The following is a 24,999-nucleotide window of genomic DNA, read 5'->3' on the forward strand; positions in this document are numbered from 1 at the left end:
CGATACACTCAAAATGTTCTCAAACCCATAAACAAATGCATGAATGATGTCCTTTTCTAGTTTACCGTCGCACTCAGCAATATTCCAGCTATATGACGGCGGTCTGTAAATATTCAAGTATGAACAAGACAATACAGACATTGACAGCATGAGCATTGATCTACGTAATGGGGATACGATGACATGCATCAATCACGTCAGGTGGCCTGACCACCCGTTCCCAAACATGGGTTGCCGAAGACCAATTGTAACCTGGATGTTCACGGGATCGTGGACGCGTACCACATTTGGGAACCTGGAATTTAAGCCAAACGTAACGCATTCTGGTACTCAAGAAACAACTTTTCACAGACCACTTTCGGCGCATTAGCTCACTGGACCACCCGTTTTCCACATGTATTCATCATGTTAAAGGGCGATTGGGTAGCTTAGTGGTTAAGGCGTTCCCACGTCTGGGTTTAACTCCCCACATGGGTACAATGTGTGAAGCCTATTGCTGGTGTTTCCCGATATATCATAGTTTATTCTCCCTGCACTGTTTTATTGTACGATAAACAACTCTCATCGTTTATTTTTTTCTCTCTCTATATATATATATATATAGATTGGCTGTTCTATATAAGGGGGCACGGGTGGCCCAGTCGTCTAAGGCGCCGCGATTCGCTGTGCAGAGTTGCATCCCTTGGGCACGCCAGAAACCTATGTGGTTTCGAATCCCGGTTCTTCCCGATTATGTTTCTAGGTTTGTCAGCACCATACCCGTCTCGGGGGTTTCACCGGAGTGGTAAACTCCATATAGAAATAATTTTTTATCAAGGAAGTGTTATCGATTGTGTGTTCATGGAATACGAAAACAGCACACCCGAATACAGGGGTTTGTGTGATTAAGCAAGCTGCGGTCGTGCTTACATAAGCAGTTGAGAGATATCACAAACTGAGGTAAGGTATTTACAGATTATTTCCAAACGTTGAATTTGTATTGGTTTCTATTGAGGTACCCGGGGTACCTTAAATAGGAATATATCTGGAGAACGCATCACGCCAATGCACAAAGTCTCAAAGAGCATGTTAAACGAGTTAAACATTGCAACCGTTACCTATATTAAAGTACATAAAGTCAGTGGGATTGTATGTTTCTTAATGGAGGTGTGCTGTGTCAGAAGTTGAGAGTACATTTGCGGTAGATCTCTGCTCTCAGGTTGAATAGTAAGACCAAAACCCTTCCATAATCATAAAATACTGTACGATTACATTGAAAGACTCCGAGTAAGCATGTTTTATGAATCACTACCAAACACTGTCATGATACTACTTGTGGGGACCGCCTCCGTGGTCTAGTGGTAGAGCGTACGCCCGGATAACGGAAGGTCCGGCGTTCGATCCCAGGCCGCGTCTTACCAAAAGGCGTTAAAACTTGTTGTTACCCTGTCTGGCGCTCGGCATTAAGGGGCTAAAACAAGGACTGGTCGGCTCGAAGTCAGTATGCTGTGTCTGAGTGGGGTATTCATGTTAACTGCGGCATGGTATCTCAGTGAGCTAGCACTATAAATCGGCATCAGTCCGGACTAGTACAAGCAGTTACAAACACACACACGTACATGTACGTCGCTACATAAGTGCAATAATCTTGGACGCGACGTTAAACCCCATTTCCCCTCACCTCACCACCTACTTGTGGGTGTTAGTGAAATGGTCTGACCTTTCAGAAGGTAGTCCACCACTAGGATTCCTCTGGAACTCTGGGGGCACGGATGGCCCAGTCGTCTGATGCGCAGAGATTCGCTGTGCAGAGTTGCGTCCCTTTGGCACGCCAGAAACCTATGATTGTGGGTTCGAATCCCGGTTCACCCCGATTATGTTTCTCTCTCTCTCTCTCTCTCTCTCTCTCTCTCTCTCTCTCTCTCTCTCTCTCTCTCTCTCTCTCTCTCTCTCTCTCTCTCTCGGGTCTTTGAGTTGGAGATAGCTGACGATAGCGCTATGGCCATTTTTACAATAGAGAATATCTGGTCACTTTGATGCCTGCAAAAATATGCTAAATTTTTGTGTATTTGGCTCTAATCCACTCTGTAAGCACGGAAGGTATTGTACTTCATCCATGCAGTCTGTTAATGGTGTACTATTTACCCTTCTTAGACTCAGGACTACTTTTCCTGTCAAACTGAAACACGAAATAGGCCATAAAACAATACGTCAATGCGAAAAAGAACGTTGCATCATCGGTACACGTCATACTTAATTAACGCGTCTCACCTTCGATCGCAGGGCACTTTACACCTCGCAACTGCGGACACAATGGTAAGACCGTTCTTGTATATATTGCTTAATCCGTGTGATCTAAATCAATACGAATCTCGCATGCAGGTCACGTGATCACAGCAGTAAGTATAACTATGGCACTAGCCGTTATGTATAACTATGACACTAGCCGCTATGTATAACTATGACACTAGCCGTTATGTATAACTAGACGCTCGTCGTTACATATTACCAAGAACCCGTGAAGATCCGGGGTAGAATAGGTCTTCAGCAACCCATGTTTGCCGTACAAGACGACAATGCTTGTCGTAAAAGGCGACTAACGTGATCGGGTGGTCAGGCTCGCTGACTTGGTTGATACATGTCATCGACCCCAATTGCGTGTATCGATGCTCATGATATCAATCACTGGATTGTCTGGTTCAGACTCGATTATTTACAGACCGCCGTCATATGGTTGGAGTACGGCGTTAAACAACAAACAAACAAACCAACCAACCAACCAACCAATACATTACCATGACACTAGCCGTAACGTATATCTTTGACGCTCGTCGTTTAATATTACCATGACACTGTTCGTTACGTATAAATATGGCACTATTCTTTACGTATAAATATGGCACTACACTTTACGCATGATTATGAAACTAGCCGTGATGTATAACTATCACTCCAGTCGTTCCCTATAACTATGAGACTAGTTACGTATAACTATGACACTAGTAGTTACGTATAACTATGCCAATTGTTACCAATAACTATGAGACTAGTCATAACGTATACCCATAAGACTAGGTAAGTGTAATTATGACACTAACCGTAACGTATAACTATGACACTAACCGTAACGTATAACTATGGCACTAGCCGTTACTGAGTCAGTAGTTCAAAGAACTTTCATCAACTGACCCTAACCCCAGCCAACAGCGGGGGCTAACATAGCCACACAACCGTATCCACTTAGCTTAGATATGTGCATCCAGTGTTTGTCATCACGTACAGAATCCTCGTACTATGATAAAAATAGATAGATAGATACCGCACGAAATGTATGTAAGTTTTGATTCAAATGAATGACAGCAGTGTCGAGAGATTTGATGTACCGTGACGCCATGTGTGCATTGTGCGTAGCCAGACGTTTCGGTAGATCCAACAACACCGTCACATGTTCACGAAGAAAACGATTCACTTCCAAGTCCGAGACTTGGAATTTACACTTATTTACAACCGACGGGCACATGTAGTGTGCTCACAAACCAGAAATCATACTCAGGGCACATCTGGCATTCGAACGTATGATCATCGGACTCCAAGGGACGTAACTCCGCCAAGTTAATTGCGGCGCCCATTTAAACAACCAAGCCACACGTTACCCCAGCGAGTGTATAGATATCATGCATTTGTTGGAGCATCTCCTGAGAGAAAAGTTGGCGTGAATGGCCCGCCATGTTTTGACTCCCAATGAAGGATGAGAGTGGCCAAGTAGTTTATAGCGCCGTGGTTTGCTTTTCTGAATTTTGCCCTCGACGTACCTTAATGAAACACTCGTCGTGATGTCCGATACAATTCCCAAGTTTGAATTGTACCATATGTTCGGATTTCGGTTGAACAACTGACTTGCCTTAGGTTTAGATGTGTCAAAAGTCAAAGTCAAAATTAGTTTATTTGTGTGTAGGCCTTAGGCCCATATACAAGAAATGCAGTGCCAATAATACAATGTGAAGCCCATTTCATAGATTTTGCGATTTCATTTCTTTGTTTATACGCATAATATACATAATATAATATAATATAACTCATCCTGAACTTTACACAATAAGTTTTAGAATGTATTTATCATCCAAAACTGGCTCCCACAGGAGATATCGCTTGGATTAGATCAAGCGATATCTACACTGTAGATATCGCTGCAATGAAATTACATCACAATGCTTTGCAGACCATTGTGACGTCACTGGTTACTATGACGTCACAAACAAATGACATCACTAACGGTTCCGATACTGAAGCTTTTGCAGTACTTTTTACACTGAAGACACTGCTAATTACTGTCTACAAATAGAAAAAGTTGGAAGAATGATGTTGGATGATAAATAAAATCGCACCTTCGTGTCTTTTGAAATCAAAATCAAATATATCAACACTCGTTGATAAAAGTGGAAAGAATCCTCGTCAAGCCTCGGAATTTTTCCACTTTTATCAATTCGTGTTGATATATTTGATATCAAAAGACACTCGGGTGAGATTATCTATATATCGTTGGAAACTTCCAGTACAATTCCGGCTAACAAACTTTACGCAGCTCAGTATAATGTTTACAGATCAATACGAAATGATATTCATCTTCAACAGACATATTGCAAACAGGACACATACGTAAACATGATTCAATAGATTGCCATCTACCCTCGTCCTGTCGTAAAGGTAAAACGTTACATCTTAATTTAAATAAAAACACTGCGTACATGTTTGCCATTGTAGATGCTCAAACATCTTTCAGGTTCAAACACTGTTTTATATTCTTTATACATCATATATCGGGTACTACTGTTGAGTGTTGACATCCAGTTTTGCTAATAGTGGAACCCGATACGCTCACCTTGCCTCGAACACCATCGCTAATTGATACTGCTTCATAAACACATGTCGTACAATCGACTCTGCTTTTAGAAGAGATTACTTATGATTATGGAAAGTGTTTTTTTCACTTTTATTTACGTTTTCACAAAGACCGGCTGTTATCACTGATTTTCAGTGATCCATTCATATAATTTTCTCCGCTATTTTTTCTTTTCCCAGTGGAGTCTGTTTTGACGAGAATGGTTCTTCTCTGGCGTTCATTCATTACAAAGTTTAGTGACCTCGTGTAAGTCTATATCTCAAGGACGCATTTCTGATGATATAAGCTGGCCTCCATTCAAACTTATGCGTCAACGGTGAACCTTATTTATGAGAACACATGTTCTGTGGATGCCTGGGTGCTAACTGCGTTAAACGTTTGCACGATATCGTTTATCACTAAATCGATGCAGTATCGATATTTCATTTTGCCGTGATGCGTCCACAAAAGTTTTGTCTGGATTATGGATATTATGACATTTTCCATATTCGAATAGGGTCATAAAACATTAAACGAGCAGCGAAAAATAACCAGTCTCGATTATCCGCCGAAACAGATTCCATTTTGCTTAATTAAGGAGCGTTTTAGCCTTGGGCATAGGATATACCTACACTCAAAAGCAGGTAAGAGGGGACGACTATTTGCTCTTCTTGAGAGTGGACCTTTTTTGGAAAAAGATATTATTTTTTTTTGAGGGATATTTTTTAATATTTTTTATTTTTCAATAAGCCAGGGTAAATGCGTGTTTGGTGAATCTGTGACCGAAAGATAACACGTCTCTAACAAAATGTCCATCCCCCAATAATCAACCCCATACTGAATCGAAAAGATAGCTATAGGTTCTTTATCCCATATTGGGGGCGGTATGGTAGCCTAGTGGTTAAACGTTCGCTCGTCACGCCGAAGACCCGGGTTCAATTCCCGACATGGGTACAATGTGTGAAGCCCATTTCTGGTGTCCCCCGCTGTGATATTGCTGGAATATTGCTAAAAGCGGCGTAAAACCCCACTCATTTAATCACTCATTATCCCATATGGGTACAGTGTGCTTATCATTTTAAGGGACGCAACTCTACAAAACGTTACAGCACCATGGGCGACTGGCAACCCTTTCCCCCCAAAATGACGTGACCGTGAAACGGCAAAGTCAGTAATGAATAAACATACAAACTTCTACCAACAGATGATGGGGATAGTTGTGTTTGTTTGTTTGGTTGTTTTTTAAATGCCGCACTACTCAATATTCCAGCATGAGGGCGGTCTGAAAATACTCGAGTCTGGACCAGACAATTCAGTGATTGATATCATGAACATCGGTCCACGCAATTTGGATATGATGACATGCATCAACCAAGTCATCGAGCCCGACCACCCGAGCATCCAGCTTTAGGACGCTCGGGTGACCCAGTAGCTAAAGTGTACTCTCGTCACGAAAATAACCCGGGTTCGAATCCCCACTTGGGTGCACTATGTGAAGCCTATTTCTGCTGTCGCCCGATATTGCTGGAATATTACTAAAAGCGGCTAAAACCATATTCACTCACTCACAGATCTGCACGAGCTTCTATTCTTGCACCTGATCGAAAAAGACTCACCTTGGCAACGGGAGCCGTTACCCAAAAATAGCGCTCAGTGTTACAGTTGCCTGTGCACGTTCGTTGTACAAATTCATGTTTACAAAACACATCCAGCCCTGCTAAGAATAGTCAGTCGTAAAAAATAGACTTTATTTTTTTCGATTATATTCTTTGCATATTTTACATGCATATAAAATGCAAGTACGGAATTAATTTTAAAACATCCTTTATGGTACATTCTAAATCGGGAGAGGCTTGCGCAATGTATGTGAACCAAGCATACAATTGTCGACGCCTACGACATGACATTCACAAAATGTAATATTAATGTTAGGTAATGTACAGGAACGCGTCCGAGCAACGACGTTGTGAGCTACGTATACACCGTGACGAATATAAATCTACATCCAACATACTGCCCGCGCTTAGCACAGCCTATTTCGAAGCTATTGTATAATCTGTGATAAGCGTTGCGATGTACTATAAACACGACTATCCGATCTACTTCTCTCACCGACTTTTGTTGAAAAGTCGGTCACATTTCGAGGTGTACACACGGCGCAAACTATACCTTCTAAATGCAGACGTGGCAATCTGGACTCGGTCAATAGCAAGGTATTTTCTGGTGTAGTTCTTGCGAGCAATGTAAGTACAAGTTTCTGTTTGCCTTTCTAATTGCATTACGTTTGAAAATATATAATACTTTTCTCAAAGAGACAGTGATCACTCATATGTTCAGGGCACTACCATAAGTGGTGTCTACATGTCAGGTGTAGAGTGAACGACTAGTGGGTGGAACGATTCGAGTGATATCACGGCCGGCTGCGAATAATCGAGTCTGGACCAGGGAAACCAGTGGTTGATATCATGAACAACTACAAGTCGGGTTACGATGACATACAATCAGCCAGATCACAAAATCATCGCATTTTAGTTGACCCTTACGGCCTATTCTTTCACGGAATAATAATAATAATAATAATAATAATAATAATAATAATAATAATGATGATGATGATGATGATGATGATGATGATGATGATGATAATAATAATAATGACGGAAGTAATGATAAGTCGAATAATAACAATAATTAAATAATTTATAAATAATTAACTGAACCGCTAAAAAGTTTCTATAGCTTTTTAAGTTCCATTAATGAGAATGTAAAGTATAAGATTTGTTGAACTTTGCAGATTGCCTTGATTGTTGGCAAATGATATATAGTAGACAGCAAAACGACTGAGTCAGGCGATCGGGCTGTACCAGCCTTGACATACATGTATGCTTCTTTGATGTGTTGTTTGACTGTCCAATTGTCCAGCGAAGTCACCGCGACAAGGTGTCTTCTTATCGCCTAGTAATCATATCTGATCTTATTGCGATAATGTTTCTTCTGACATCCGTTATTTGTGGGACACTTGACCATGGACGGAAGATAAATACCGGCTGTTGATTTAGGGCTTCGTAATTGCTTCTGAAAACGGATGATAGGAAATTGATGCCGTGCCGTAGATATAGTTTCATATTCACGAGGCGTTCACATTCAGAGTGTTCCGATTGGATTCCTTGGCGGAATATGTTTTCTTTTGGCTAAGAGTATAGTATATACAAGCTGCCATGAGAAAGCTATAATGTTGCTATCTGATGCGTAAAACCACATTCATTCGCTCACTACTTTAAACTGCTGTGCACAGCATCAAGAATAAAAGCTCCAACGACCTAACTAAGGCAGGCAAACAAATAACCTTCTTGTGGATACCCGCCCACGTAGGAATATACGGTAATGAAAACGCCGATAAGGCAGCCAAACTATCCCTCAAAATCCCAGAAATAAGCTTAAACTTACCCATTTCAAATCAGAAATTAAAAGCGTAAACAAGCAAAAAATCACCAAAAAATGGCATAACCTATATCTAAACTCAAATAGCCAAATCAAAAAAGTACTCAGCAAACCACTAACCAAACCAAAACTTCTCCATCCATAAAAAAAATCGACAGAGTAATCACTAAACTCCAAACAGGACACACCAACCTAAAAAACCACATAAAAAAATTAAAAAAACACACAACAGGTAACTGCCCACACTGCAAACAACTAGAAACCCCAGAACACGCACTCATCCACTGCACACATTACCTAACACATCGAACCGCATTACAAACCACCCTCAATCTAAACAAGGCTCTCACTCTAGAAGCAATACTAAACCCACAAAATAAACTAGAAAACTTCAAGGCCTTAGGCGTATTCTTAATCAAAACGGAACTAATAAAACGCATCTAAAAACGCTATAATCTACCAAATCAACATCAAACATCCACCATACCCAGCTCCCTTAGTTCTACTCCCCATCGGCATCTATTCCAAATCTCAAAATTCCCAAATTCTCTATAAGCAACCCCTAAAGCCCTCTCTTGGGTTGCACACACCACTTTCGCCCCTTTCGGAAACACATTAAATGGCCTGGCCGGGCCCGTGTGCGAAATACGCATCAGTCGGAAAGCGCACGTTAAATCTCCAAAGTAAGTAAGTAAGTAAGCGTCAAGGCATAGATTTTCAAGTGAAAAATTGACTTGCTTTTGTGGGTATTCGTGACAGGTTCCAAAGGTTGGGCAGGATACCCTCACCTTTTTGCGAACACCTGATATTCACAAACACATGATATAGTCGGAATCGTAAAATCGACTCTTTTAGCAGATATATCTTATGAATATGGAAAGGGTTTGTCACTTATATTTACCGTTTTCGCGAACAACTGCTGTCATCACTGATTTTCAGTGATCCATTCACCGCAGTTTTGCCTTTTTCTTATGAATATGGAAAGGGTTTGTCACTTATATTTATCGTTTTCGCGAACAACTGCTGTCATCACTGATTTTCAGTGATCCATTCACCGCAGTTTTGCCTTTTTCTTATGAATATGGAAAGGGTTTGTCACTTATATTTACCGTTTTCGCGAATAACTGCTGTCATCACTGGTTTTCAGTGATCCATTCACCGCAGTTTTGCCTTTTTCTTATAAGTATGGAAAGGGTTTTGTCTCTTTTATTTAATAAACAAGTTATTAAGAGGTGGATCCAGGATCTTTTAGAGAAAATGGTCGAGTTTTGAATTCCAAAGTTCAGTCGTTTTGGTACAGGAGTAATTATATGAACAAACATATGTATTATGTATAACAAAGTATTATTTGTTGCTCAATTTATTAGGAGCCGCGTATAATGTTAAAAAAGGATGACGGCCTCTAAACACCCACCCCTCCCCCTGTTTCCGCCATGAATATACATGTAGTAGATTTTTAATCACAAGTGGGTCACTCCCGAATTGACAGATGTTTTATATAGTACCTTAGACCGGGAGTAGATAAATATAGTTCTATCCCCCTATTGAGAGAGTGTTTTAAAAAGTACAGGTGTGTGGAATCGATTTAGGGTTTTATCCCCTATTCACAAGTTGTTTATATGATACAGTTGCGTGGAAGTGATAAACAGGGTTTTACCCCCTATTGACAAGTTGTTTATATGATACAGTTGCGTGGAAGTGATAAATAGGGTTTTACCCCCTATTGACAAGTTGTTTATATGATACAGATGCGTGGAAGTGATAAACAGGGTTTTACCCCCTAATGACAAGTTGTTTATATAAAACAGGTGCGTGGAAGTGATAAACAGGGTTTTACCCCCTAATGACAAGTTGTTTATATGATACAGATGCGTGGAAGTGATAAACAGGGTTTTACCCCCTAATGACAAGTTGTTTATATGATACAGATGCGTGGAAGTGATAAACAGGGTTTTACCCCCCAATGACAAGTTGTTTATATGATACAGTTGCGTGGAAGTGATAAACAGGGTTTTACCCCCTAATGACAAGTTGTTTATATGATACAGATGCGTGGAAGTGATAAACAGGGTTTTACCCCCTAATGACAAGTTGTTTATATGATACAGATGCGTGGAAGTGATAAACAGGGTTTTACCCCCCAATGACAAGTTGTTTATATAATACAGATGCGTGGAAGTGATAAACAGGGTTTTACCCCCTAATGACCAGTTGGTTATATGATACAGATGCGTGGAAGTGATAAACAGGGTTTTACCACCTATTGACAAGTTGTTTATATAATACAGATGCGTTGAATTAAAAACAGGGTTTTATCTCTGTATTGATAGGTTGTTTGGAATAATACACATGTGGTGGAATTGACAACAGGGTTTTATAATACAGGTGGATTGAATTGTTTTACCGGACACCGCCTTGTTTCATATTTAAATCTATGAACAAAGATTCAGAGTGACAAAATACTCCCCCATAAGACTGTATGACAAGAGGGATGACTTTACAATAGTTAGGTTTCGCTTTAAGTCGAGCATTATGCCATCAGTTCTAACTTTTGTTGTCTCCATGTCCACAATTTTTAAGACACAATAGGACATGCTCTTTCTACGACGATTTCAAAGAGCTTTATACGACTCTTGCTCATTTTTTTCCATCAGGGTTACAACATTGAAGGCCTAACTATAGCTTAAAAATGTTTTATGGTAGACATGAGGAGGACATGTCCCCGGGATTGTTGAGGTGAACTTACCTTTGCATGTGTTTGTGGCGGGTACCATTGGTGGGGCAGGACACACCCATCCTTACGCGAACACCTGGTATCATACGCGAACCAGAATGGGCTTCACACATTGTACCCATGTCTTCGGCGTGACGAGCGAAAGCTTTAACCACTAGGCTACCCGACCGCCCCTAGGGATTCATAAAACAAGTTCATGAGAGAGTCAGGATCGTACAATGGACTATAGTTTCAGCAGAAAATTGTCGATTAAATTTATAATGGAATTCATAACAGGGCATGTCCGCTATTGACAGCTTGTTGCAAAACTAAGCGGCAAAAGAAAGTATAGGTTGGCAATTTTTAATTTTCCTAAAAACAGCGATAACTAGTAGAATGGGGGTATTGGGAATATGACTGCCCAGGTACAGGTACCAAAAAACACCTAACCCGAGAGAGAGAGAGAGAGAGAGAGAGAGAGAGAGAGAGAGAGAGAGAGAGAGAGAGAGAGAGAGAGAGAGAGAGAGAGAGAGAGAGAGAGAGAGAGAGAGAGAGAGATATGTCGGTATGGCCGAAATGGGGACAACACAGGTCCAAATTGCCAGAAGGTTTGGTTGTACACCATATCATTGACAGTAGCCAGGCTGATTCAACGGTACAGGCAGACAGGGAGGACACGGGACAGGCCTAGAACCGGACGACCCCGAGTGACAACACCACTGGAAGACGGTCAGATACAGCTCATTCACCTGCGAAACAGATTCGTCAGGGCGACGGCAGTAACAGCGTTGGGACATCCCGTTAGCCAACGTACAGTGCTACGACGACTTCGGCTGCTGGAATCCGAGCGTATCGTCCTTTCCGAGGAATGGTACTGACTGCTCAACATCGACGCCTGAGACTGCGATGGGCGAGGCAGGTTCGATGCTGGCAAGTGAGAAAATGGCGTCGAATGATGTTTACTGATGAAAGTCGGTTTAACTTGTTTCGAAATGACGGCAGAGAACGAGTTTATCGACGCAGAAGGGAACGTTTGGCTCCGGCGTGAATTCGAGACGTCCATCCATTCGGCGGGGGAGGTGTCATGGTGTGGGGCGGTATTTGTGGAGATCAGAAGACTGATTTGGTGATGATACAGGGTAACCAAGTGTTGCGGCCAGTTGTGCTTCCGTTCTTACAAAACCAACAGCAGGGGACATTGTTTCAACACGACAATGCCAGGCCCCATACTGCAAGACTGACTCGGAACTTTCTAAACCAGCAGAACGTTGACATTTTGCTCTGGCCTGCCCTCTCATCCGATATGAATCCTATTGAACATCTGTGGGACCATCTTGACAGACAGATTAGAGCACGCCTCCCGTCAACAGACAAGAATTGCAGCAGGCCCTGAGAGACGAGTGGCAACGGATTCCAGACGGCGTATCACAGCATGCATTGAGGCAGCTGGAGGTCATACATTGAAGGCAACTGTGTCGACGATGAACTTGTAGTGTGTCTGACAATTGTTTGGTGACATTTCAGACAACTTTTGAAAATGAAATTTCTTACCCAACCCTTGTTTACCTTGGGCTTACATTACCTGTGATTGCACAATTTCATTCAAACTGTGGTTGATCAACCATTTGTTACCCCTCAATAGATTATATTATAATTCACAACAAAACCTCTTCTTGCTTTTTTTTATCGATCATGGAACTCGACCTATACTTTCTTTTGCCGCCCAGTTTTAGTACCTATGCGTGGAATTCATAAACAGGGTTACGACCTCAATTGGAAGGTTGTTTTTAATAGGATATGTGTGTGGGATTCATAAACTGAGTTATGAAGAGCGGAAGGTCGGTGGTTCGATAATCAGACCATTTATTTATCAAATGACGTTAAAAGATGGTACTTGTTGTTAACCTGACAGAAATCGGCATTTAGGGAATAACCCCCGCTCTCTATATACAACATTCGAACCAGGACTTGCACACACAATACATATGCTTAGTGTTGATGATGACTGAATGATTTACTATTAACTTTAGCTTTAGTTTACTACTTTGATAAAATCCACAAACAAGGGAATAACGGACATGCCAAGGCGCACACTTGGTTTCATCGTTACGAGAAGTTTCTTCCAGTGTTGTTTTAGTTTCTGTTACCGTTTGCCTCATGTTTCGGTTCAAACGATAGTGGATGCACACGTCTGGCCCAGTCTGCACAGGCGTCGCAATTCGCTGTGCAGTGTTGCGTCCCTTGGGCACGCCAGAAACCTGTGATCGAGGGTTCGAATCCCGGTTCGCCCCGATTAAGTTTCTAGGTTTGTCAACCCCATACCCGTGCTTGACTTGCTCCACTTCGGACTTTCCTCAAGCATTAAGCTGGCCGTGATATTACTGGAATTCTATTCAAAGCGGATTTAAACCGAACTCACTCGCTTACTTAAATGTAAGTTGTACATTTTTATCCAATTCAATCTTTTGAACTTGAATGCAATATCCTCGCCTCGAAGCATATGCTCTCTTGACGGAGAACCTCGTGGTTATTACATGATGAATTTGGTCCCCAGAAACCTATGAAGTCTTCAGAGACGACATAAGCTATCCAATAGTTCGACTCGGTGAGGTGAGGTGAAATGGGATTTAACGTCGCGTCCAAGATTATTGCACTAATATAGCGACGTGTGTTGTGTCTGCTTGTTCTAGTCCGGACTGGTGCCAGTTTATAGTGCTAGCCCAGTGAGATACCATGCCGCAGTTTAACAAATACCCCACTCAGACACAGTATACTTACTCCAAGTCGAACAGTCCTTCTTGTAGCCCCTTAATGCCGAGCGCCAGACAGGGTAACAACAAGTACCGCCTTGGTATGACGCGGTCTATAGGTATGACGCGGTCGGGGATCGAACCCCGGACCTTCCGCTCCCCGGGCGGACGCTCAACCACTAGACTCAGTGACTTTGTTTGCTTGCGCATCATCGTACCCCGACGAGGGTCTCTTCTCATAATATCAACCACCGGTTTGTCTCCAGATTCAATTATGTAAAGACCTTTATAACATGTTTTGAAAATTGCTGACTGTTGCACAATGCAACAAACAAACAAACAATCTAAATAGGGAAAGTCAACTGAGCTATGCGTGTTGTGACCTTGGACAAGAGCCATTACTCATTGACACTGTTATAAAACAAGGTCACCATAATACACCAGTGCCAAACAAGAGGAGGAGTTAGTGGGATTCAATCGCAGCGGGGAAACATATTCCGCATCCACACGTAATGATGGAATCGGAAAAACAACCACTGCTGGAACACTCCAGATAAGAATACAGAGCAAGCACCTTCGGAAAAGCAGCGGCATTGATAACATTAGGTATTGTCACCTGTTTCTTTCTTTTTACTGTTATCAGGTTAATATACCCTACAATAAGATCTTTATTTCACTTAGCGATTTTTCTCAATTTTTCCTTTCACTAACTTAGCCGGTCCAACCTTAACTGATCGCGCATGTGATGTGTGGTTGTTTCGCGGACACCTGGCTCATAAACACATGCTCACGATTCGATCTGCTCTGCTTTTAGCAAAAAAATGTTGTCGCATATATTTACTGTTACAGTTATACTTAATAATTCTTGTCATGTCGCGAATCAGGGATGTGGGGAGCCACCAAAGATTGCCTCGCCTGCTAACAATGTAATTTATATTACAGTAAACTACGTTTATAACGAACATGCTTATAACGAACTACGTTTATAACGAACAAGAATTAGTGGTCCCTTTGAGTTCCTTCTATCAGTATTGTAAACCACCGAAGCCTGGCGGTGGCATCAGCTCATCGTTCGTTCCAGGTAGCTTTGCATTCCACAATTTAAGTATTATCCTTGATGATTGACCTTCACTCTTATTATGTTATAAATTGTTTGTAAATTATTAATATATTGCACATGTAAAGGTAAACATGCACTTGCTACGTTATATCATCACTGATTATACGCATGAATTTCAGTGCTTCGGCCAAGTGATGGTATTCGAAATGCAAATGTCTCACTGCTGTCACCCGCATGTCATGTAATTTTGAATTTTGAAATGAAAACCACAAAACCCTTTCCTAAATCCAAACGCAGAGTGGATTGTACGATTCCGGCTATACCATGAGCATATGTTTATGAATCACGATCGAAGAGTAGTGAGTTGGGTTTAACGCCTCTTTTAACAGTATTCCAGTTATATCACGGCGTGTCAGCTTAATGTGGCAGGAAAGCCCGAAGTGATGCAGGTCTCAGACGTTTACCACTTCGGTGAAACCCACGAGCACGGGTATGGTGCTGACAAACCTAGAAACATAATCGGGGCGAACTGGGATTCGAACCCACAATCATAGGTTTCTGGCGTGCCCAAGGGACGCAATTCTGCACAGCGAATCGCGCCGCCTCAGACGACTGGGCCACCCGTGCCCCCCTATCGAAGAGTAATGGTACCAGGTGTTCGCTGAAAGGTGAGCGTATGCTGCCCAACCAGTGACACCCGTCACAAACACATACAAAGGCAAGTCAGTTGTTCACCTAAAAAAAAATGGGAATACACTTTTCAAAAAAGAAGAAGAAACGCACAGGTAGTATGTAGTTCATTGAACCTGACTTCACAAAACAATCCGGTATATAAATAGGATATATGTTATTGGAAAATGCTGGTGGCCTGATATTCGACAAACGGTGCGTCAAAACGCAGCCATTGTCGATTTGCAATGTCTCAAACGGCATTGTTTTCACACTTGTGCAAAAATGTCATAGAGGAAAACAGTAAAGCAAAATGCACGTGCAAGTTATCAATGGCATTCGTAATGTACAGGGTTGTAGTTCTCAAAGGATTTAAATTTCACAGCCTTACAGTGACTTCATCAAGTTTGTTTTGACAATGATCAGACGGTTGCCATAGATGAATGTCATTTTGAAAAAGACAGTAGCCGTTTATATTTTCATGCCCTAAAAAGATCCTTTCTTTTTCATATTCCCACTCAAATAAATCAATAGTCGTTTTCTTTATTTCAGTTTTACTTCAATATACCTGTTCATTGCACAATGTCATAATATTAAACAAAATCATTACATTTGATATCTCTGACAAAAATATGCATACATTTTGTTGTAAACATACGTTTTCAACATTGATTATCAGTATAAGGTATTGATTAAAGAATAGCGAAGCATGTAAACATAACATTTGAACGACTCAACTCGGAATTCAATTGATGTGAAATTTGTATTTATATTATAATAACAAAACTATGTGATTATATTTTAATCAAATGGAAAAGTAAACATTTGCAATATATTTCTCCCAGATAGATCTTCATACGACAACTCCAATTATCTTGATGTGTTGTTGAATGTTAGACAGGATGCCTGGATAAGGCATGGTTGTAACGGAACTTACAAGTCTACATATGTCACCATGACAACAATGGCAGATACCAGATACATTTAAACCAAATTCACTTAAACCGGACATTGCCGTTCCCAGTTCAATCTCGTCCGGATTATCCAATCACTGTTATGGGTTATCTGCCTTTATTATAAATAGACGCCCTCAACAATGATTGTTCGGAATACGGGGTTTCCGGATTAACTGGGTCCGAATTAAGGTGGTTTCTTGGTACAAGTATTCATGTATCACGTTTTTCTTCTGGAAAAGTCTCATAATTGAAAGCACTAAACGATCGACTCAAGTTTTACAGATAAAATAATTTATATAAATCATCCATATATAGATGTGTATTTTTCTTATAATTGTCAGAAAAAATCTGATGTAAAAGAAAATGTTGACATATACGACAATGAATACTCAGTCTCAAGTTTACATCGAAATAGACTCCACTGGGCGTTTAGTGAGTGAGTATGGTTTTACGCCTCTTTTAGCAATATTCCAGCAATATCACGGCGGGGGACACCAGAAATGGGCTTCACACATTGTACCCATGTCGGGAATCGAACCCGGGTCTTCGGCGTGACGAGCGAACGCTTTAACCACTAGGCTACCCGACTGCCCCCACTGGGCGTTAAAGCCAAAATGTAAATCATATGAATGGGTCACTAAATCAGTGACGACACAAGGTGTTCGCAACAGGGTTTCTGCTCTTCCAGTTGCACCCATCACACAGAGTTGGCAATCAGTGTTTGGTTCTTTGATTTATTCCGCCCGTTAGCTCTTCTTTGTGATCATTTTTTCAGTATAAGGTCTGTCAAAAGATACCTACGGAAGCGTAGTAGGGCCACGGTGAAATTTTGTTTGTCTAAGTATCTCCTACGTAGGACTTATTATCTTCTACGTAGGATTAGTATCTCCTACGTAGGACTTAGTATGGCCTAGAATCACTAAGAGATTTTGTAGTGAGTGAGTTGGGTTTAACGCCGCTTTTAACAGTATTCCAATTATATCACGTGTCAGCCCGATAGAGATTTTGTAACCCAGGTACAATGTTTTCTCCAAATTGGAATATTTGTACAATCAGCGTCATAGAGCATCATCTTGTAACCCTCTCTATTTTCGATCCCTATGAAATTAAAGGTGGAAGTATGATTTTTTTGTCCGGTGACAACATGAACTATATGTTTTTTCAACGAAAAAGTACGTTTCTCGTCAGAAGTAATAATTGATTGTTTCAGATCATGCCAGGTTGCATAAGTTCTTACTTCTTACATTGGTGTGGAATTTCATACTTAACTAAATAAATACGACAAAACCCTTTCAATCTTCATAAGAAATCACTGCTAAAAGTGACTGAACAATTCCGATTACATCATGTACATATGTTTATGAATGACTATCAAATATTAAATACGTGAGGATACCCGTCAAAAAGGCAAAGGCAAGTCAACGCTTCACTCGAAAAGCACCGTAACATTTGGTACAAGTCAAAATACGGAATTGCATCGGATATAATTTTGGTCATTTTAGGAAATGTCCTCATGTCTACTGTAAAACGTTTTGAAAACTTTACAGTAGCTTAGAATATTGTAACCTTGATCAAATAACTTCTGAGCAAGAGTCATATGGCGCTCTTTGAAATCTCGGCCGAAAAAGCATGAAAGTTGAAGACATCCCTCTTTGTCATTCGAAAGTTCCGTTACCACTACTAAATGCTTTGGGTCAATAGGCTGAGCAGCTACTTGGATACTGTTGAGTCCATGTTTGGGACCCGTGAAGATCCGGGGTAGAATAGGTCTTTAGCAACCCATGCTGCCGTAAAAGGTGACTATGCTTGTCGTAAGAGGCGACTACGGGATCGGACGGTCAGACGCACTGACTTGGTTGATGCTTGTCATCGATCCCAATTTCGTGGATCGATGCTCATGATAGTTATTAATCACTGGATTGTCTGGTCCAGACTCGATTATTTACAGACCGTCGTCATATGGGTGTAATATTGCTGAGTGCGGCGTTAAACAACAAACCAACCAACCAGCCAACCATGTTTGTATTGCAGTTGTTGGATTATCGAATAGGTACAGTGTACACGTTTTCCACAACAAAGCTAAACCCGTGCATATCCATCGACAATACCATCACCGGGTGGAAAGTAGTGCATACAAACCCCGGAAATATTGACGGTGTTGCATACCGTCATTGCATACTGTTTTTGAACTCAGTCTGAAATTTAAAGTTTCGTCCATGATTTACATTAAATACACGACTGCATGGCTTTGTGATTAATACTAAAGCAATCCAAGATCTTGCCCAAGTTTATGCATGAAAACGGAGAATAACATGTTTAACAACTTGGTAGACAACACAAAAGAAGTTAAAGAACATTCGTGTCCCCAGCCGTGATATTGCTGGAATAGTGTTAAAAGCGGCGTTAAACCATACTCACTCACTCACTTCAAGAACATTCGATTAGTTCATATTACTATTGTTAAATTGTTATGGCATGAATGCATCGTGTGTTCTTTCACTTGTTTTGAACAGTATATTTCATATACAAAAGTAATTCTCAAACAGGAAATCGATCCATGGATATCAGTGTGTATGTTCAAAGTAGAACGATGAAGTAGCGATAAATATTAATGTCATATAAGACAACAGAAGGGACATGGTGAAGATAGATTTAAGCGATGATGTCTTGGGACCACAACATTATATATTATGGCTAACGTATTTCAACTTCTTAATAAAAACTTCACGATATTAAATCGTGACAAACATATATTCAGACATGGCGTTGAATACTAAGTCGTAAATTTCAGACATTAAAGGATTGACTTTCACTTGTGTGAATCTTCAAAGAGTCACGATAAACGTGACTGGTGAGGTTTCAAAGGTTGATCATTGAAAAGGTGGGCGATCATAAAAATGTCATTATAAAGATGTGTAAAAACGATCATGCAGTCTCATGTATGCTAAATCGCTGAGTTCGATATTAAGGGTCGTTTATACACTCATAATGTCAGGTTCGCGGTCATGTCATCGACACCTCGTCCATAGGAAAAGCCGTATATCGTTTAAAATTCACATTTATATAATAGTATTTCATGGCATCTGGATATTGTTTCACTGACTTCAAAATTATGCCCACGCCTCCATGTATTGAGAGGTGGCCTCTATATGTTAAATCGTGGCATAATTATTTCATTGCCTCGAAATATCGTATCATGATCACGAGATATTATAACCTTATTTAATTATTTTAACATGTCCTTAGCATGTTTCAGTAATTTCTCGACAGACAATGGCTACACATTTTGTGTTTGTTGTAACATATACGTTAATGGTTTTAAACATATGTTTTCCTTTTCCAGTTTGCTATGGCGAGCGGAATCACAATCACGACCATTTTGAAAGTGATTTTTCTCTGTGAGATCTCCATGACAAATTGTGCCAAAATCCTGTACCTTCCGTTCCCTCTCTACAGTCACATTCAGACAGTCACGTGGCTCAGGGATGACCTAAACGATTTCGGCCATGACCTGTGGATTGCATACCCGGATGTGTTAACATCCCGAGGAATTCTCAATGATCCTAGTTTCAACTTCATCAAGTATGACAGCCTTGGGGATGTGGACCCGGACAATTACTACATCAAACCAGCTGTGGATTTTTACCTTGATCCTGATAACTTCAGAAGTATAACGACTGGCATCTTCCATCTTGTTAACCGAGCTCTCAGATACGTCGATCCAACTCATCCTCCAATCGATATGTTTAAAAGCGCAAACGTAATGAATGAGCTTGTGTTAAGAGACGCCAAGTTACTGGACACTATAAAGAGTCATAACTTCGACCTGTTGTTAGTGGACGGGACGGTTGGTATGCCATACGCAATCATTGCTTACAAACTTGATATTCCCTTCTGTTTCATTGGGCCCTTTTACGACTCCTGGAGAACAGGTGCCCCTACATACCCCTCCTTCTCTCCCATAATAGGACTCGGCGCATCCGATACTATGGGTTTCAAGGACCGTGTTGTTAGCACGTTGCAACACATTCTACTGATGGTAGCGAACCCTCTCATGGCCGAATCTATGGTGTCCCTTTACGCTTCTGAGAAACCGTATATTTCCCTGACGAACCTGGTGAGCAAGGCCGAGTTGTGGTTGGTTGAACAAGACACAGTGTTAGATTTTCCAAGATCAGCCATGCCCAATACTAAGTTTGTAGGCGGTCTGTCAGTTCACAACTCTAAGCCGTTACAAGGACGCTTCAAGACTTTCTACGAAAATGCCACCACCGGGGTTGTTGTGGTGTCGTTTGGTGGGAGTGTGAAAGCGTTACCGACACAATTTGAGGACAAACTCGTTCGTGCCTTTACATTAACCAAATATTCTTTCGTGTGGAGATCCAATATCACCTCATCGATTGGAAAAAACTTTCTTGTATCTGATTGGATACCTCAAAATGACCTTTTGGGTCAACCAAAAACAAAGCTGTTCATTACCCATTGTGGAGCGTATAGTCAATATGAAAGTATCTATCATGGCGTGCCTATGATTGGGATGCCTGTCTATGCTGAACAACATTACAATAGTAGAAGAATGGCGTGGAAGAAGTATGGACTTGCTATGGATTTTCACAAACATTCTGCTGAAGAACTGGCTCAAGCAATAATAACTGTGATTGACTCCCCAATATACAAGGAAAACGTTGTCAAAGCTTCGAAGATATTTAGAGACAAAACTCTTACACCACGACAGGAGGCATCGTACTGGATAGATCACGTGATCAAATATGGCGGCAGCTATTTCCGGTCAGCTGGCCTTGACCTTACATGGTATCAGTTCATGTGTGTCGACGTATTAAGCTTCATTGTTGCGATGATGATGGTGTTCTTATATTCCTCATACAAATCTGTGATTTATATAGTAAATTTCTTCTTTAAAGTATGCAAACATAAGACGAAAGTTGAATAATATTTTATCAAGTAATAGTGAATTTAAACCGTCCCAGTGAACTTTGTCGCGCTGTTTGCTTTTTTGTTTGCGTTTTGTCATGTAGTAGTACTATCAATGTGCTTTTTTTTCGAACATATTTCCTATTTCGGAAAAATACATTAGATTTATAAACACGCGTAAGGCGAGTTTCTCGCATTATTGATGCCATGATCTTTCATAACGTATTGCTTATTTAATTTTCTAGGCTTGAATATTAATGTTTATGTAAATATTTATATCATTTAATGTATTAGTGGCGTCCGTCAAGAATGTATCTTTGGTCGTTAGTTATACATTTTTCAACAATCAGCTTATGTTAAATGATAGACCAGAAGGGTTGATATGAAGGCTGAAGGGGCTTCAGCTGTTAAACATTTGGGATTAGAAGTCCCTCCATTAATGAAACATTCTTAAAAAATTGAATAAGACCTTTTCCTACCAGCGTTGCCATCAATACACATCATGTATCAGAATTATGTTACTCAGGCACTATCACTTTATCACTATCAAGCACAGACTTTCCAGTGTAACTGGTGGACCAGCGTCTCGTAAATAAAAGCAATCGAACCCTTTCTAGACAGCAGTGTCCATTATAAGATTCCCACATCATATTCATGTGTTTATGAATCAATATCAAACAGTATAAATGTCAGCGTATCCTGCCCCGCTGTGGACTCCCGTCATAAACACATGCAAAGACAAGTAAAGTGCTCACCTGAAAACAAAACAATACAGTCACTACCCGGCACGGGTTGCCCAGTCGTCTTAGGCGCCGCGATTCCCTGTGCAGAGTTGCGTCCCTTGGGCACGCCAGAAACCTATGATGGTGTGTTCGAATCCCGGTTCGCCCCGATTATGTTTCTAGGTTTGTCAGCACCATACCCGTGCACGTGGGTGTCACCGAAGTGGTAAACGTCTGAGACCTGCATAACTTCGGGCTTTCCTCCTACATTAAGCCGACAGGCCGTGATATAACTGGAATACTGTTAAAAGCGGCGTTAAACCTAACTCACTCACTCACTCTTTTCACCTGTGCAGTCGTAGATTGTGTGCGGATGTCGCCGTGGCCCTATAGTATCACACCTAGAATACTGAATATCATCAGAGTGATAATCATCAACTTGTACGACGTCGTGTGGTACCTGGTTTTGCCTAAATGCACGTTCTGACTGTTCTTCGACTTCGTTTTTGGCAGAGATTTCTTACAAATATGGAAAGGGTTTTATCGCTTTTATTTACGGGAGGGCACAGGTTGCCTAGTCTAAGGGATGGAATTCGCTTAGCAAGAATCCTATAATCTTGGGTTCGCATACCAGATTTGCTCTGATTGTGATTCTTGATTCATTAACACCATACCCGTTATACCCGGTTCCACAAAAGTGGTAAATGTCTAAGACTTCGAACTTTGATCCCGCATTAAAACGACACGGTGTAATATAATTGAAATACTGTTCAAAGCGGCGTTAACCCACCTCACTCATTCATTCTGCCCTGCAAAATTCAAATATGTTGCCACTTTGTTTCTGAAGATTAAGGGCAACATCTAAAACAATATATATAGGGATATTAAACCTGCCATTGCTTTGTTCTCGCTGAACGAGAATGTGAGCAAGGTGGCCGCAATTTTCTTGCAAAACGTATTTGTTTAAGAGAGACAATATTTACGAATCAAGTATCTGTTTGTAATTACGAAAGATAATTGATAAAATTGCATCTACTTATTATTAACTTGTACCAACAAAGATAGCAAATTGAGCTAAACGCCATTTTAAACTGCTTTTGAGTTGTATATCAGCGTGTCGATCGATAGGGGAGGATGTGACAATCAGTTGACGTTTACCACTCATGAGTGACTGAGTATTGTTTTACGCCGCGGGAGGAACAACAGAAATGGGCTTCACACATTATACCCATGTGGGGAATCGAACACTTTAACCAATAGGCTATCCCACATCCTCTGCGACACGAACAAGACAGCTGAAGTCGCATTCGGAAGACCTGAACCGCTCTTGATCCTTCAACTGGAAGCACAACTTGGAGGGAACAGACAACTCAACACAGTGCATGTGGAGATGTACTCACTAGCTATATGTACGAGGGTTTGCCGATGAATCCCGAGTGAAATTAACCTTCAAAATGTACAAATCCCGAGCCTTGGCGATCGACCTTCAAATGTGGGACAGAAAGTCCGTAATCCCGACAGTCGAGTGATTCATAATTCATAGTGAGTGAGTAAGGTTTTATGCCGCTTTTTGCAATATCCCAGCAATTTCACGGCGGGGGACACCAGAAATGGGCTTCACACATTGTGCCCATGTCGGGAATCGAACCCGGTTCTTCGTCGTGACGAGCGAACACTTTAACCACTAGGCTACCCGACCGCCCCTTACATTTCGTAACTGAATTTACGTTTTATTTCGATCTTGATCTAACGTTTGTCTCTTGAAATGGTGGTGTATTTGAGAATATAGGAAATAGGTAGTGGTTGTTAACTTCTCTTCGTATCAACCAATCACATAACGTTCGCTCGTCACGCCGAAGACCCGGGTTCGATTCCCGACATGGGTACAATGTGTGCAGCCCATTTCTAGTGTCCCCCGCCGTGAAATTGCCTGAATATTTCTAAAAGAGGCGTAAAACCATACTCACTCACATAACAGGAACGGCATTTTTTCTCATTGTGGTAAATATTTTACATCAAGCGAAAATGACTGTCTGGAGTTTCAAGATCGCAACCTGTGCTAACAAAGACATTTATACTTGTTTACTGACAAGACGTTGTGGAACATACACTGCCTCTACCGCGAGATATGTAAGAATGATTTCATTGCTATCTAAAATACATTGACAGTATAGCATTGCACCTTTTGATATGTAACGCTGTGATAAAATGTGATTGTTTGGTCAAATCCAATTTTCAAGTGTTACTTTATTTTACCCGGAAGTTCACATGTAATTTTGTTCGTTACTCAGTTGAATTTCTACATGTTTCATAATTTACTTATATAATAATAAAACATTTGGAAAAGTTACACAATTTATATTTTCATCGAACAGAAGTATTTCCCAGACCAATAGTAAATTACCATGGGTAAATTGGACCAGATGGGTATTTTTTTCACGAAAGGAAGATCAGAAGAAAAAAAGATAAAATAATCGGCCCATAAAGTCTTTGTCACGAAGCTGTATCTCTGCATCAGTAATCAATCTCCTGACGCGATACGTGGACAAGAAAACGGAATGTTTCACAGGGTCCAGTGAACAATGAGTTCTTCACAGCGACTGTCTAGTATCTGCTGTAACAGTTACTTATGGTCCTGGATGAGTGTTATTGCCTTGCGCTCAAGTAGAAACCTTTTATCCCTCCCAACCTGTGATGATACTATCTGTATGTTACAGACGCTTATACTCAATAACCCAAGGGTCACTGAAGTACATGCAAAACAAACGCACTTACTATATTCTGCAGACTAGATGACTTGTACGGATGAGCTGGAGCCTCAACCTCTCTCGTTGAATCTCTGAACCTTGACTTCGTACAGACTGTAGAACACTGCCTGTGTCTCTACATACGTCGACG

At 40.9% G+C, this 24,999-nt stretch overlaps 1 protein-coding gene across 3 annotated transcripts; it reads left to right on the top strand.

Moving 5' to 3' along the window:
- Positions 1-878: 878 nt before the first annotated feature.
- LOC139465758 (UDP-glucuronosyltransferase 1A8-like) lies at positions 879-24,381 on the top strand. 3 transcript variants are annotated; one of them, XM_071247627.1, is made up of 2 exons: positions 879-939; positions 19,791-24,381. In XM_071247627.1, exon 2 carries the CDS (start codon positions 19,797-19,799, stop codon positions 21,396-21,398), a length of 1,602 nt encoding a protein of 533 aa, XP_071103728.1. In that variant the 5' UTR covers positions 879-939; positions 19,791-19,796; the 3' UTR covers positions 21,399-24,381. The 3 variants fall into 3 exon arrangements, with proteins under 3 accessions (XP_071103728.1, XP_071103727.1, XP_071103729.1); XM_071247626.1 differs by lacking the exon at positions 879-939 and adding an exon at positions 6,980-7,101; XM_071247628.1 differs by lacking the exon at positions 879-939 and adding an exon at positions 14,285-14,368.
- The last annotated feature ends 618 nt before the right edge of the window (positions 24,382-24,999 follow it).

Source organism: Haliotis cracherodii, unplaced genomic scaffold, assembly GCF_022045235.1.
Source record: "Haliotis cracherodii isolate W230 unplaced genomic scaffold, xgHalCrac1.p SCAF_18, whole genome shotgun sequence".
NCBI lineage: Eukaryota > Metazoa > Mollusca > Gastropoda > Lepetellida > Haliotidae > Haliotis > Haliotis cracherodii.